The sequence below is a fragment of the Podarcis tiliguerta genome, assembly GCF_965153285.1.
Source record: "Podarcis tiliguerta genome assembly, chromosome: 2".
NCBI classification, from domain to species: domain Eukaryota; kingdom Metazoa; phylum Chordata; class Lepidosauria; order Squamata; family Lacertidae; genus Podarcis; species Podarcis tiliguerta.
This window is the reverse complement of record NC_139535.1, coordinates 61687835-61704301: the sequence shown is the minus strand read 5'-3', so window position 1 is coordinate 61704301 and position 16467 is coordinate 61687835. Positions and strand designations below refer to the sequence as shown.

The window sequence follows — 16467 nt, the reverse complement described above, 5'->3', positions numbered from 1 at the left end:
CAGTAAACATAGCACAGAATGACCACTGGGTGGGGGCCAGGTGCTGAAAATGCTCTGCCAAACCCTGTTCTCTGCTGAATTGCCATCCAGCTGCAGGTTTGCCAGCTTGTTAACACACACGGCAAAAAATAAAAGCATCCACGGAGCAGCCCTGTTGCATGGCCCATTTGGCCTTTGTGTGCACTGAGGGGAAGCCATAAAGCCTTGCCCTTGAACTGTCACAGAGTGGGGTGGAAGAGGTTGGCAGCTAGAAACTATCAGTACTTTGACCAGTATCTTTTTGGTGTGGATTTTCACAACTGAACTTTGTAAACTTTTATTTTCTACATTCATCCACTTGGTGGGCAAAGCTGGAGGAGAGCCAGGTGCGTGGCTGCAATTTGCATGTTCATTCTAGGTCGCCCCATTTGCCATCTGGCCCAGATCCACTTTCTTTGTTCCCTTAATGGCCCATCACCCAGGCAATTGCCTCACCTGGAAGCTAGCCTGACTATTCCAAGAATTAGGAGGGGGGCAGGTATTAGAAAGGGCTTGGTATACAGCCTACTCCCCCTACAAAGCTCACAACACTATCAAAAGCCCTGCATGCCTTGGGATCAGGTACCTGAAGAAAACCTGTTGCTGCATAAGCTTGCCTGCACATTGAGGTCAGCAAGGGTGTTCCTGAAGTGAGGGAAGTTGCAACCAAAGAAAGGGATATTTTAATTGTCACTTAGTTATGGAAATCCTTTCCCCAGAGACTCTCACCTGGCTGTCTTTTCAACAACAGGAAAATACCTTTTTATTCTCCCAAGCTTTTAAAGCTTTGAGTTTTAACCATTTAAACCTCTGCTTTTATTTATTAGGGGGGGCCTGTGCTTTAATTGGCTTTTTCTGATTTCTTTCTTTCTTTACTGTTGTAAACCAATTGCTGAAAGGGTCATATACAAACCCATGAAATAAATAGATACAAATTATTTCCTTTAAAAAAAAGAAAAAGGAATATCCCCACTTAGCTCACTGTATTTTTTTCCTCACAACAAACTTGTGAGGTAGGTTAGGCCAAGAGACTGAGACTGGCCCAAGTTCACTCAGGGAGCATCACTGGTGAATAGAGATTTGAGTCCAGGTCTCAGAGTCCAACCTACTAACCACTTCACCACATTGGTTCTCAAATAAGCTTTCAGACCTGGTGCTCTGTCTCTCTGTGTGTACAAAACAAAGCGGGAGTTGAGAACTCTTCAAAGAAATGATGGCATGTGAGAAAGGAAGAGAAAACAATGAAGGGATTTGGGGGTGGGATCACTTACATCATAGGCTCCAGCTTTGATCTGCTGGTATAGTCGATGTTGATCCTCATCCCAGAAAGGAGGATAGCCAACCAGCAGAATATACAGAATAACTCCTGTGTGAGACAGGGACAGGCATTGTTATGTAAGCTCCAGCCACGCACAGGTGGGAAAAGGGGTTAGTTCAGTGACTCAGAAGCCTGGAGCAGCAGGCCTACACTGTCTGTGAGACTCAAAACTGAAGAGGATGTGAAAAGGCTCCTTCTTGTCTAAATTGTCAATGATAAGTAGGAGCATTTTTATAGTTCAGGCTGAGTCGTCAGTTAGCATCAGAACCTGCCTGACAGGGGGCACTAACAAAAGAAACCAGCTCATTGAGCAACTGGCTATTTAATTAGCTTTCACTCATTAACTTGTGGGTAGGTTAGAGTCAAAGCAAGTGTTAACACACATTTTTTTCAGTGTGTTTCCCTGTCACTTTCCTTACTGCAAAAAATCCTATGCTTTGAGGAAGCCATTTCTTGTCCAGTTGTTATCTGAGGGAAGCACCCTCTGTCCCAAACAAAGAAATCACTTGCCACTTAATTGTCAGATACCCTGAATCCAGTTAGTAAAAAGTATCTTGTCAAGTGTCTAGAACAGCATCCATCCTAGCTAAGTAACAACATCCAGGAACTGCAACACTGCAGTCTGCTCTGTGGGCTTGTTTAAGCCCAGTCTTTCCTCCATATCAGTTCATAGAGCTGAACTTGGGTAGGAGAAGGAAGAATTCCTATTTCTCACCTACCATTTCTACCTGTTCTCTTACACACTATCAGGTCCCTATGTCTGATCTCAGACACCCAAAACACTGTCTGAGATTTATTATTTTGAAGAAATTTCTTTATCAACAACACACACCACAATGCCCCCTCTCTTTCTGTACTGCATATATGCTGCCCAGGAAATTTTCTTCCACTCTAATAGTTTTTTTGTATATAGGAATTGAACTCTGAACATCTGGGAATCCCTTGGCAAACTTTTGCAAGGATTGGCACCGTTATGCATGCTAGCAGCAGTAATGCAACATTCAGACACATCAGACCCTGCTCAAAGATTCTTTTGGAATGAAAATGTAACATCAGGTGTATGTTCCTCATCTGTTTCCTACAACGTTCTGCAACCCAACACAGGAAAAACTGTTCCTTCCATGTGTGTGCTGTGAAAATGAGGCTGAAGGTAAAACGTTTAATTAAGTGAGTCACTGATGCATCAACATGCCAAATAGGCAACATACACATACAATCTGGCCTCATGAGAAGGCTTGTCCTTTTTTGAGAGCACTACCTGATTTAAAAAAAAAATAATCACTGAACTTGTGTGATGAGCAACACATTACTGTTGAGAAGCAGACTTTCTCATAGAGACTGCCTGATACTCCACTTAAGACTCTTATTCTTCAGAAGTAGCCCTGCTGAGGGGATGACTGCATGTTAAGTCATTGCACCAGGACACAGTTTCAGTTCCTACCATTCAGAAGATCTTTGTGGTTCATTATTCACATCAAATATTTTTTTTAAAAAAACACATGCCATAGGAAGCCAGGTGTTTTGCCAGAAAGGAACACATTCCATCTGAAATAGCACCCATTCATAAAGTTTAATTCAGGCCACCTGCGTTCGCTTTCTGCTCTACTGTAACTACTTGTTTGGGTTACACAAGTGATTTAGGCTTACTATGTTTCCTTTTCTCATTGGATAAGAGCTCTTCCCTGAGTCTCAAAAGAATGATGAGGATAAATAGATTAATGAGTGAGAGACTCCTTGATGCTTTGGTGAGGGGGGAATATAATGGACTCTCCAAGTTAACAAACATCCAGAAACACAATTTTTAATCTCCAAATTGCTCTTGTGGAAGTTACTCTCTGGTGAATGCTAATCCCATAAATCCATAAACTTTGTAGCATAATGCTTCCTGGCTGCTAAAAGCTCATTCAGCTAGCTAGCCATTCCTCCCACAGGTCCTAGGAGTAGGGTTTCGGTTGTAAGATTTTCAGCCCATCGCTTGCAAAACATTTCTATGGTTTCCTCTAGTACACATGATTGTGGAGTCACAGATTCATACATGAGTTTGTCATATTGACCAGAACAGCTTTGCTATTTTTACTAAGAGTTTTAAGGACAACAACCCATCAGAGGGAGCACTGAAGTGGGGAGGGAGCCATGACAGTGCTTTTACAACTGCATTCAAATATGCAGCATAAAATATTTCCCTTCAACGAGATTCCCTTATTTTATCATCACAACAATCCTGTGAGCTAGGCTGTGTGGAGAGACTGTGACTGCTCTAAGGTCACACAGCACTCTAGCCACACTGGCTCACACGGGGGTAAAGAATTCTGGCTTTCCATTTGATCCACAGCAGAGGATGCTCACATCCTCTTGCATGATGTGCTACTAGAATTCTGTTTCCTGTAGAGTTTATCAGTCCACTGACACTAGTTCACACAGCAGCACTGACATATCTCAGAGGTAACCAAGCCCTGTGAACAAGCTAGGGACTGCGCACAGTATGAAAGATGGTGAGAGAATCACAGCGGCCTCCATCTCATTCCTTAAAGATTTATTTTGCCTGTTTAGCCACTTTCGAAACATAACCTCACTTACCACATGCCCACAAGTCCACAGCTTTGCCATAGGGGTCCTTTCGGAGCACCTCGGGCGAAAGGTAGCCTGGAGTACCTGCAAAACCTAGTAAGGCAAAGAGTTACAATATGCAGCTAGTTACACATCATGGGGTCCAGCGGAGTCTACAGCAAAAAGCACAAGGCAGCTATCAGTCGAATGGGAAAAGAGAATTGCTCTCTAATATTCCCACCAAACCTGGTGTTTGTTCTGCACTAGAGACATGCTATCCTGGAGCACCTTTGCTGAAAATCACTCCTAACATCTCTGATTCAAGTCTTCCAGTGCTTGTAGAGCTATTGCCACAACCTCACAAGAGAAAAGTGTAGGTAGTCTTGTGGTAACCTGATATTGGTTTCTGGGCCCAATTCAAAGTGCTGGTTTTGACCTATAAAGCCTTATACAGCTCAGGACCGCAATACCTCAAGGACTGCCTCTTTCCATATGAACCTACCTGGACCCTGAGATCATCTTCTGAGGCCCTTCTTTGTGTGCCTCCTCCTTGAGGAGTCAGGAGGGTGGCAACATGAGAATGGGCCTTCTCTGCAGTGGCTCCCCGTCTGTGGAATGCTCTCCCCAGGGAGGTTCCGCTGGCACCTTCATTATACACCTTTAGGTGTCAGGCAAAAATGTTCCTCTTTAACCAGGCATTTGGTTGATCCAATTTACATCCTAGGCCCTTTTAAAATGTGCTTTCTTTTTTTGGGGGGGGGATTGGGTTGCTGTTTTTATTTTCATTAGGTATTTTGTGGTTTTATATCTTGATTTTATTCTGTGAACCGCCCTGAGACCCCCCTGGGTATAGGGCGGTATATAAATTCAATGAAGACAGAAGTGCCTGGCGTGCTCTGGTCCATGGGGTCACGAAGAGTCGGACACGACTGAACGACTAAACAACAACAAATAAATTCAATAAATAATAATTATAATAATAATCTTTAGAAAATAGTCTAAAGGGGAGGAGCCCCCAACCAGCCCCATAAGAACTCAATGGCCAGCTTCACAGCTATCTCTGATACCTCCACAATGCCTTTCACTATGCTGGATCTAACCCTTCCTCTCCAGAGGGGGCAGAGACACTCCCTCCCTCACCTAGCTCCTGGAGGTACCAGGGGAGGTCTGAACAGATGGGAGAGATCCTGCCTTCAAGGCGGAATGTTAGGTTGCTTGCTAAGGCACCGAACCACTCACTGCACTAAGTTAAACCTGCCCCATATAAAAATGTGTATAGCAGAAGCCATACTAAAAGGTTGATGAACGTTTGTGAGGATTAAAAAATAATAATAATCGTAAACTGATGTAGAAAAGTGGAGCATTGAGTTTAACACTGTAAAATGAGAAATCAAAATGGACATGTTTGTTTTCCCCGTGTGTCTATGCAGTCCTAGTTTGCCCCTCAGAAAATAGGCTGCTATGCCATCTAGGACAGCATTTTCTGAGCTAACAGAAGGATTTCTTCTAGCCTTGTTGCTGAGATCCTTTTGGGACTTTCTGCATGCAAAGGTTTGTGCTGTGCTACTGAGTTATGCCCCCTCCCCTAACAAATTGCATCTGCCAAAATGTATTTGTGGTTTGAGAAATTATAAATGGATTCCCTTAACAGCCTATGTCTACAGCTCAAAGATACAATAGCAATGTAAGTTATGACGACCTCAGTAAGTTACATTTATAGCTGCAAGTTATCGTGAGTTCATTAAACCACATCTAGTACCCAAGTAGACTTTTTAGAAAATGCAATTAAATGGCTAAACAAATTGAATATATGCCACTAACTCAGTAAAAGAAACCTCAGGGGAGAAGAACTAATATAGTTTGGCTAAACATATTGGCCATTGTAACTCAGTTAAGTCAGGGGACTCTACGTAGTCAAAATCAGGGTGGGTGGCATTTTTAGAACTGAAGACTATATTGGAGCAACTGGATCTAAAAATGCTTTGTATATTTCAGCTACACAAAATCCTCACACCTTTTACACAAAAGGCAACAAACCATAAATGGTTGGTGTGTTCTGTTTCTTCCAGTAATGTATTTACTTAGCCTCTTACAAAGCATGACAGATTGCCGTTTGGGGGGTTTGCTTTCTCAGCCTTTAGTTTCCAAAAGCTTATTTATGGAACTAAGGGGGCTAGAACGTTTCTCAGTATTTTTTTACCAAGCCTGCCTGTCAGTCATATAGGAGTTCCAAAGGGACCAGATATATGGAAACATGGGACTTTTGTTTACCGCTGAATCGAAACAAATGTCAATCCATGGAAAACACAATTGGTGTTTGTTCTTCTCCACACCTTGACCTCACACATATGGCAAGGAATTCCTTAACCCAAGCCAGAAAAAAGCTGGGACTTTGAATGCCACATCACCATACTTCTCAGACCCTTCCTTCTCCTAGCCTAGAGGTTCTTAAATTCTTAGTTATAATTGGCCAAGATTATAATCAAATGCATCAACCACATCAAATGTGCTCCCATGCCTAATTAGTAATAAAATTGTACTGTAATTGAGATGCCTGGATTCTTCAGTTGCAGTTAATGAAGGCTTCCTGGTCCGAGTGAACTTCATGATTGCACCCATACTCAGGCACAGATAGGCTGGTGCCTGTTGCTTTCTAGCAAAACATTTTGCTCCTTTCTGGGAGGCAGGTGTTTCGGGAAGATGGAGTGTGTAGTGGATCCCACAGGAGCCCCCCTCAGACATTTGTAACAATGCTGCAGGTTATCATGTTCCTATCTAATACCGTATGTATTTACACTGCATTAATTGTGGTGCATTATCCCATTTAGAAGTGCAGCAACCCTGTTCCATATTTCGATTATGAAACTGAAGCTTAATAAGCTGAGATATGAAAGAGCCTCATTCACTTCCATCCAGCCCCTTCACTCCTGCTGTACAAGGAAAGAAGCCAGGAAGCTGCAGTTAACCATAGCTTCCCTTTACAACACAAAAGTCTTCTAAGCAAGCTAGTATAGGAAGCCAAGGTTTAAAGGTGGCTACCAGATCAAGTTGGCTTTCATGGGAACCATTAATCATAGCTTTATGCTTCTAATGCCATATTTGCACAGAATGTAAAGCCATGGTTTATTTAAACTGTGCTTTGTTTAAAACTACAAGCTAAGCACAAGTTGTTCCGCAGACAAATCAAACAAACTATGACTTGCTTCTCCCAAGCTCTCACTCTGCCTTTGTATTTTGGCGAGTGCCCTGGGTGGGGCAGGCAAGCAAACCCTGGTTAAGGAAAGGTGTTGAGTTTACACACAATGCCAAACCATAGTTAAAGTTTTGTAGGTCGATGACAAATCATGGCTTCAGATCATGGTTTGTTGGTAGTAAACAAACCAAGGCTAAGACACTGGGCAAGGATCACACATAATACTACGACATAGTTTAATAAACTTTGGCTTAACATCACATGTGAACCAGGTCACAGGGAAGCAACAGTTAACCACGGCTTCATGGTTTGTTTGCCCATTTGTGTGAAGAGAAGAACAAATGTGCAGATGTAGGAAGCTCATTTATATACTTCATTAGAGGTTTTTAAGTAGAGGTTGGATGGCCAACTGCCATGGATGCTTTATGTGAGATTCCTGCATTTCAGGGGGTTGGATCCTTGGGTCTCTTCCAACTCTAAGATTCCATTATCTAATTGTCTGAATGTGGTCCATGCATTATATTTTTATTGACTAATAGGATGATACATGAACGGACAGCTGTGCTACTTTGAACCCCTCTCTCTTCTACATATTGTACATGACTACCAAAACAGAGATTATGAAATCTCACCTAGCAGATTTACAGGATAGTGCAATTACCGTATTTTTCGCTCTATAAGACGCACCAGACCACAAGACGCACCTAGTTTTTGGAGGAGGAAAACAAGAAAACAAATATTCTGAATCTCAGAAGCCAGAAGAGCAAGAGGGATCGCTGCGCAGTGAAAGCAGCAATCCCTCTTGCTGTTCTGGCTTCTGGGATAGCTGCGCAGCCTGCATTCGCTCCATAAGACGCACACACATTTCCCCTTGCTTTTTAGGAGGGGAAAAGTGAGTCTTATAGAGCAAAAAATACGGTATATAGCTTTCCAGATCTTTAATGGCAAGCAACACATATCAAGTATAACTTTGATGTGATCCAAACCAGAGTGACCCATGGAAGAAAAATAACACAGACCATGCTTAAGGCAAGTGTGGCTAACTTGTGGTCCTACAGATGTTGCTGTACTACAACTCCTAGCACCTGTGACCCCCCCCCCACACACACACCTCTCTGTGTAGTGATAGTTCTAAAATATTCAAAAAAAGGAGAATATGTTTTGGTTGGTGGTTATTTGGGAGTTTTTCCCTGAGGTACTAACCACTGTCATACACCTACTCTGCAGCAGAATAGTCACCATGTTTATGGTTTCTAAAGCTTATACAACAGATATGTACCACGTACTGGGCTTAAGGTCCGAAGATCCTTAAAATATTCACAGCAATTGAGTCCCTCGTTACATGAGCGTAACTAGATCCACAGAAGTGTTACACCCATGACACCCAACTTTCCCCCACTCACCAAACCAAGCCTGCTGCTCCCCTTCCACTTCAATGGCAAGGCCAAAGTCAGCCAGTTTTACAGCAGCTCCCTTCAGTTTGGATGCCAGCAGGAGGTTCTCCGGCTATGGGAGGAATCGGTTAGAGGATAAACATACAGAAGCACAACTCTGAAGTACCCGTTAAATCTGCTTAGCCCTCTTCTAATTTCTGAGTCTTTAAAAAATACCACCAGCACATTTTCAATTATAACCATGCTGGTCAGAAAGCATGTTTATGGTGCAGCCCTCCTCTCTCTGCCCCATGCTCATCAGAAATGCAGATACTTATGTACCCTGCTACTCTCACCATCCATAGCTCAACACCCTGTTGAAGGCGTGGGATACACAGCGCGGGTGGCGCTGTGGTCTAAACCACTGAGCCTCTTGGGCTTGCCGACCAGAAGGGCAGCGGTTCGAATCCCCGTGACGGAGTGAGCTCCCGTTGCTTGGTCCCTGCTCCTGCCAACCTAGCAGTTTGAAAGCACATCAAAGTGCAAGTAGATAAATAGATACCGCTCCAGTGGGAAAGTAAATGGCGTTTCCGTGTGCTGCTCTGCTTCGCCAGAAGCGGCTTAGTCATGCTGGCCACATGACCTGGAAGCTGTACGCCGGCTCCCTCGGCCAATAAAGCGAGATGAGCGCCGCAACCCCAGAGTCGGCCACGACTGGACCTAATGGTCAAGGGTCCCTTTACCTTTACCTTTATGTACCCCGCTCCCCTCACCATGGGAAGGCATGGTATACATTATTTATTTCCCTCGAGACTGCTTCCTGAACTTCCACTTGTACATTCAAGCCCTAAACATCAAGCCCAGGGTGCTTCAGTGTGAATGAAAACAAAACTGGAATGCTCAGAGCTCTCCAAACCAAGTGAATGGGTGACCGAGTGGCAACTGCAGTGCCAAGCGAGTATAAAGTGATGCAACATGGGGCAAAAAAATCCCCCTAGAAGCCTATCGTCACCAATGGCTGCTAGTTATGCTCACTATATATGATGCTTCCAGGATCAGAAACAGTAGTATCTGTCTGAACTCTAATTGGTGGGGAACAACCAGGGGAGGGGCCTGTGTCCTATTTATGGGCTTAGCACTGTGGGAAACAGGGTGTTGAGCTATGGATGCCTTTGGTGTAACCCAGCAAGGTTCTTCTTATGTACCAGCTTCTGTTCTCTCCTGGCCACTTAGCGGGAGCCCTGTCACATGGCTGCGTGGGCCATTTTTCTTGGTAATGAGTGTGAGCAGGGAGTTTAGCAGCACTTCAGTAGGTGGGAGAAATATAGAGGGTGACGTGTATTCTGGAGGAGGGAGAAGAAGGAGCGAAATAACAGAAATGAAGCGTGTGTTTCTTAAAGCAACAGGCAAAGGAATCGCCTATGGTGGTGATTGCAGGTGGGGACAAGGATTTGGAAACAGGACATTCAGGAAGGGCTGTCTCTAGGGGCAACTGCCCCAGGTACTGCATGTTGGATGCCCTGTACTTGATGGTGGCAGTCACAGCATGCTTGCTGCCTGGCCAGCCCAGTTAGGTACCACTTAGCTGGGAAGGTTCTCCACCTCCTCCCTTCCTAGAGCAAGGGAGGGAGGGACGTGGTAGAGAAGGTGGCAGAGGCAAAAGGGAGATGAGGGCAATGGGGAGAGCCAAAAGGTGTCATTTTTCCTGGGCCCCGCATTCCCCTAGAATGGTCCAACGTTCACATGTCACAAATGGGTTTTTAAAAACTTACTGGATTTTCCCTGGAAAGGATTAAACTGTGGGTGGGATTTGATGCCAACAACATGGCATGCATGCTGTGAAAATTTTGCATGCATGGTGAGCTCCCATCCCATAATAAGCCAGCCCACAGACAGAACAACTCCCTAATTAGTGAAGAGGTAGCTCATATGGCTGGCTGTTTTGGCAGACAACAGTGTACTAACAGGGCTGTCAGCTGCACCTCAGGACCTAGGATTGCCAACAGCACTGATTGAAGAAACATAGATCAGGTTTTCTTCTCTGCTCGGCTGCCTGACTCCCAGATCACAATCAGCAACCATGTTATTAGTGCATCCACTATAGAGAATTATGGTCAAGTTGCATGCTTACAATTGCAGTCGCCAGCAAGGAAGCAGCTGGCTGGCTCAGTAATCCCAAGGCAAACAGCAAAAAAACGCCCCTTGGTTTCTTATTGAGTCCCAGGTACAAGCTACTTGCAGTTTGTTTGGTTTTTTCCAGTGAGACACAAAACAGACTGTGAATCCTCTTACTGCTATGTCCAAATGAGAAGACATCTTATTTGGAGTAGGAGGTGGAATACTAGGATGGCGATATGCCTCAGCTAGCATCTTTTGGCCAGATTCTGACCAAGCCACGTGGTACTCATTTGGCTCATGAGCTACTGCAGAAATGTGGGAAACTGAATTTAAGATTGAGAAAATGAGAAACGGAGAAAACAAAAACCGACAGATCTTTTCAACCCTACCTTTGGCTTGAAGTATTCTTGGGTACACTTACATTTTACAGCTGGCTTAATTTGGAGGCAGATTTATAACTGGAGGTGGCCACCTGTATCATTTCAGGCTGGGGGGGGGCTCACATGATTGAACGTTCCTTCATAGTACAAAAAAAGTCCCTCCTTGCAGAAAGCTAGGTATCAGCAAGAAGGATTTTAATCAAGCTTTCTCCCTGATATGCTAGTTTTCTATGGACGGGGATTTGTTTTCGGAGGAGGAGTATTCAGTCCAATGCAATTAGAAGTTCATACAGCTCCGACAGTTTACTACTGTACGTCTGTGAAAACTAGGACTTATGTAATCTACAGACTTCAGCCACTTAACAATTCTATTTCTATTGAAGATATGCTATCATCTACTTTCTATCAAAGTAAATCAACCAGGGTATGTATGCTGGGTGTAGGAGTTGGCTGCAGAAGGGATACACTTTTAGTCTTACAGTTTATAAATATTTTACCTTTAAATCCCGGTGCACTACACCCATCTGGTGGCAATGTAAGACAGCTTCCAGGATCTGTTGAATGCAGTGACTAGAGAGAGGAAACACAGTCACATTACCTTGGAAGGGGTCAGGAGATGGCTTGCGGCAAGGTTTCCCAGCAGAGTCCTGTCTGCACTGCTATCTTTTTGCCATTTCCTATTTTCCCCTTCCCCTTTCCTGCTAGCAGCCATGAAGAATGGCTCGGTGCCTTTCTTTGCGGAGCCAGGCTTACCAACAGGACGGGAAATGAAATAACCATTGTAATCTGATTGCCATTGAAACTCTATTACAGGAGGGCATTATTGGAGGCATTCGGGTTCTTCCATGAGAGGAAAAAAGAGCAAAGCTGGTTGCTTTATGAGCATGCAGTGTTGCAGAAGCTAATGAGCAAAAACCACTGGATCAGTTTCTCACAGAAATTATGGCAGTAGATGGGGTGGCAAGTTCATGATCACTTTTCTCATGTTGGTAGGTCTCACTACAACAGCTTGATGAGACACACACATCATGTTGCAGGCATGTGGAAAACAGAAAATGAAGGACCAGGTGCCAGAACAGCTGTCTGCAAAATGAAATGGCTCTGTTTACGTTTTTGGCAGATGCTAATAAAGCAATCGTTTATAATGTTCTGGGCATACAGGAAACTTAATAAAAGCTGTTTGCTAAGAAGCACACCAAGCTGATAGTCTAATATGCCAGGCGATTGTAAGGGTGTGTGTGGTGTTAAGGTTGCACGTCTATGCTTACTTACTCAGAAGTAAGTCCAGTTGAAGTTGGTGTGACCTATTTTCAAGTAAGCATCTTTGCATGGCAATCGTCATCTTACTAGTTTAATCCATTGTCTCACAAAGCCAAAGAATCACCCTCCACCCCAGCCCAAGAGTCACTATCCAAATTAAAAGCTGGCAAAATTTCAATTAAGGGCATTTCAGGGCAACCTGCTTGTTGAGCATGCATCCTAATTTATTTGGAGCAATGATACAATGCTGGTTATTTGATGAGCATTTGTCCTGATACATTTCTGCAGAGGTTAGATGGCATCGCATCAAAGCAAGTGTCATTTTACACTTTCCACTGTATTTCCCAAGCACTGGGAAAGGACCAGGGAAAGACAGAGGCTGTCGGTGCTGAGAAGGAAGCAGATTTGTCTGAGATCAGGGTGAAAAGGGAAGACGGAAGTGGGCACTGCAGTTGCAGTGTCTGTTTTTGTCTGTTTTTGTAGCTGCTCTCACCACAGCTGCCCATATCAAGGAGGAGGGAGGAGGGCCAAGAAGGGCTGGTTAAGGAGGTTTCATGGGCCAGATGAAGACCGTGAGCCATCAATTCCCAGTCCCTCACCTAGAGTCACACTGTATCACAGATTGTGCCTATATTGTGTATGAGCAGCTGCAATGGCTCCACTTCCACCCCAAAACAAGGCACACACCAGTACTTTTCATTTACCCTGATCTTTGCTGGCCCTTGATGTCTGTCATCATGAATCTTGCTTTTATTTGGACTACTGACTGTCTTTGGATTTTAATTTTATTGTATCTATATTGCATATATGTACATGCACGCACACACCCACACCGAATATGCACTGTATTTTGTATTGTTGTTGGACACTGCCTGCTTACATGACAAGAAGCATAGTGTATCAATACAAAAAGATTGAAGGCAAAACTAATCGGTGACAGAGATAGGTTCTCAGCCTTGTTGCCTGCCAGCCTCAGAGATGAAGTGTTGTACAGTTTTTCCTAGGCACTTTATTATTTCCCCCATACCCACCTGGCATCTGCTTCACTATAGTATTCTCTAGCAACGATGTCCTCAAACAGTTCTCCGCCTGTCACCCTGTGAAGAAATTAAAGAGGAATCAGTCCCAGCTCCAGACATCCTCCTGCTGCAAGGGATGGAGGAGAAAGTCAAGGCAGTTCACGTTTAAAGGGGAGAATGTGCTAAACCCACACTTTCCCAAGTAACACACAAAACAAAAAACAACCATCCTTTGAAATGCACACTTCTCTGAATTTTGCAATGCAGTTCTGCAGCCAAGTAATGTATACATTTTTTTTTTTAAGCATATACTCAGGTAAAGCACCCATATGAGTGCATGTATTAGTGGCAATGACATACAAAATGTATTTTATTAGTGAAAACAGTTCTGAGCACACACTTCGTATGCAGAAGGTTGGAGGAAGAACTTTCTAGTGGTAAGAGCTGTGGGAAAATGGTGGATTCTCTTTCCTTGGGGATTTTAAAGCAGAGACTGGACGGACATCTGCCATGGATGCTTTAGTTGAGATTTCTGCATTGCAGAGGGTTGGATTAGGATGACCTTCAGGGTCCCTTGCAGTTCTATGCAGTTCTATAATTCTATTATTCTACCACAGCTAGCAGTGATATTCATCCTATCAGATTTTTTTGCCTCATTCTGCAAACTGTAGGACTGTAATTCTGGAGGAAATGATGAAATGGGCTATCACCATTTCCTCTTTGTTAGCTTAATATCTTGCCTCGTGTGGGCCATATGCTAAGCATGCAGAACAGCAATCCCCTCTCAAGTGACCTTGCCAACCCCACTACTTCCTCGACAGCCTTCTTAGAATTTCTAGTGGAGCATTCCTACTGTGATTTTGCTTGCCGGATAGGAAGGAGAAATTAAGAGCAGCCTGAGAAGGAACAGGTTGGAACGGGAGATGTATCAGCGCCGTCTTGGATGCCAGACCCCTCTGTCTCAGAGGAGTAACAAAGAAAAACTGCAGCGCCAGGCAGGATCTCTTAAAGGATTTGGAGAACAGTGCAAGAGCAGCTGGTCCTCCAGGGACTTCACATTCAATATGCTAATTGTTGCTCTAAGAAGCTTGAAGGGCTGATCTGCATAAAGAGCAGTGCTAATTCTCTTAAAGCTGGATGCTGCAAAACGCTTTGCGAAATCCAAGCCACTTAGCTGCTCTGCTTTCTAAAAGGGTTGGACACAAGCTACCCAACACTGATATCCAACTGTGATAGGGCACCAACTTAACCTGGAGACAGCTTTTAAGGAAGTTGAAGGTTGTTTGGCAGAGCCATTGTAGTCTGTGATGCACTACATACCAATTTATTTGTCTCTTGTCAAAAGGGTTTTGCAGGGTTTTGACTCATTCCAAAATATCTGTTTGCTTCGTGATGGTAGAGAGACAGATAATGTGTGCATGAGGCATGTGGAAAAATGGCTCCATCACACCATGTTCACTTTTCAGTAGGTGGGTGGAGAAACTCTATGATCGAAGTCCACTTTGGACTGAGTAGCTCTCAAACTGTGTGTGTGTCCTGAGAAGTAATGCTCCTGTAGTGATTCACAGAGTACTTAACATGCATATGAAGATTTATTCATGTCCCACCATTACTTACAGGTCAAATATCAGGTAGTGGTGTGCCTCCTCTGATATGCTGTCATGAAGCCTCACTGCAGAGACAAAAATGGAACAGGTTACCAGCCTGAATAAACTTATTATATTCAGAGGTAAATCTACTGGTCTTTCACCTTGGTCCACTGAGCTGAAATACTTCCCTAGTGCAATGCAGGCTGCAAGTGTATGAAGTGGAACCACACTTCACCACACCTATATTCATGTATGTATTTATTTTCTGACATTGATAGCTTTCCTCCATCACTGAACCCAAGGTGAGATCCATGTGGTTCCACCAGAGGGCCACCGATCGACGCACTTACCAGACCCAGGCCCACTTAGCTTTATCAAAGTAGTGGCCTCATATACCTTCAGAACATGTCCTGGGAACCTTCCCCATCTTGCCATATATTCAATGCTTCAAAATGTTGAAAATGAGGTAAACCTTCTGCCACATACATGCATCCAGGGAGTATTTTCCGATCACTGAAGTCGACTTTACTGACCTTGGCAAACACTGCCGTTTTTCTGCTGAAGCTCTTTATGACTGCAGACTATCAAGTAACAGAAACAATGGTTTCGATATAACACAGAAGAGGGAGAAAAGAAACAGTGGATTTCAATGGAAAGAAGGCAGACTACGGGCCAATTCATGGGACCTATTGTGTGTGTGCCCAGGTGTGGGTTGAATGGATTTGCATTTCAGCTGAGGATGTGCTAAGGTGCTCGTTTGTTTGTTTATAATGTGCCTAGATTACTTGTCAGCCTTACACAGTGGAGCCAAGAACATTTGTTTCTCCATTCAGCTCACTGATGGCTAACTGGATAGTTGGACACACGATGAAATGATTGGGCAGCTTTGCCAGGGACTCTGCTGCAGTTTGAATCCACCATTCCCCATATCTCATCCATGTTCAGGGAAACAACAGGTGTTATTGTGGGATCGGTGCATCTCATGCATATAAGGTTGGTTGGGTTTTTTTACTGCATTCATATGAAATCATTGTCATCAAAATGCCAGTCTGTATTGTTTCTCCCTTTAATTCAGATTTACCCTTTCCATGTAAATTAGATGCATTTTTTAGAAAACAATCTTGCCAATGCCTTATGTGTATGATATTTCAACAAGAGTTTTGTGATCTTACCACTACCACCCCACAAAAAAAACCACACACATCATTTACCTCTAGCTGCTAGATAGTGCAGACTCACAACAGGGAATGGATGACAGCATCTCACTCCGACTATAAACTTCCCTGAGGCTTTGGGCCAGCCATTGTTAGAATGAGTCAGGCCTAGCTTGGGAATTCCAAGTTTATATTCTTTTAACAACTGGGCTGCAATTCTATGCAGCCTAAAACACTAACATCCAACAGATTTCCATTTTAGGATTAGGGTGAAAGCTGAAATTCTTCAAAGGGAAAAACAAATCATAAGGTTGAACAAGGTGGCTCTTCCCACTATTCAGGGTTGTACAGTTAGAACCCAGCAGCTAATAACAGCCAGTAGATGCCCCAGCCCAGGTGACAGCAACCTCTCTATACCTCCCTTCCCCCTGCTCTCAATGCCTAATATCCTCTCCATATCCCCATATCCCAAAGATTGCTGCCATTTGCTTGGCTTGA

At 43.8% G+C, this 16467-nt stretch overlaps 1 protein-coding gene across 5 annotated transcripts in view; it reads right to left on the bottom strand.

The window, feature by feature from the left end:
• Positions 1-16467, bottom strand: part of CAMK2A (calcium/calmodulin dependent protein kinase II alpha) — a gene marked incomplete at its 3' end in the record, with an annotated part of 112530 nt that overhangs the window by 31764 nt on the left and 64299 nt on the right. For all 5 annotated transcript variants that reach the window (XR_014507474.1, XR_014507475.1, XM_083424446.1 and 2 more), the window contains exons 4-9: positions 14844-14898; positions 13239-13304; positions 11445-11517; positions 8480-8582; positions 3914-3997; positions 1290-1384 (exon numbers count right to left, since the gene is read on the bottom strand). Coding sequence is in view for 3 of the 5 variants with exons in the window: in XM_083424446.1 (XP_083280572.1) it covers positions 1290-1384; positions 3914-3997; positions 8480-8582; positions 11445-11517; positions 13239-13304; positions 14844-14898 (476 nt within the window). The remainder of the gene's footprint in view (positions 1-1289; positions 1385-3913; positions 3998-8479; positions 8583-11444; positions 11518-13238; positions 13305-14843; positions 14899-16467) is intronic.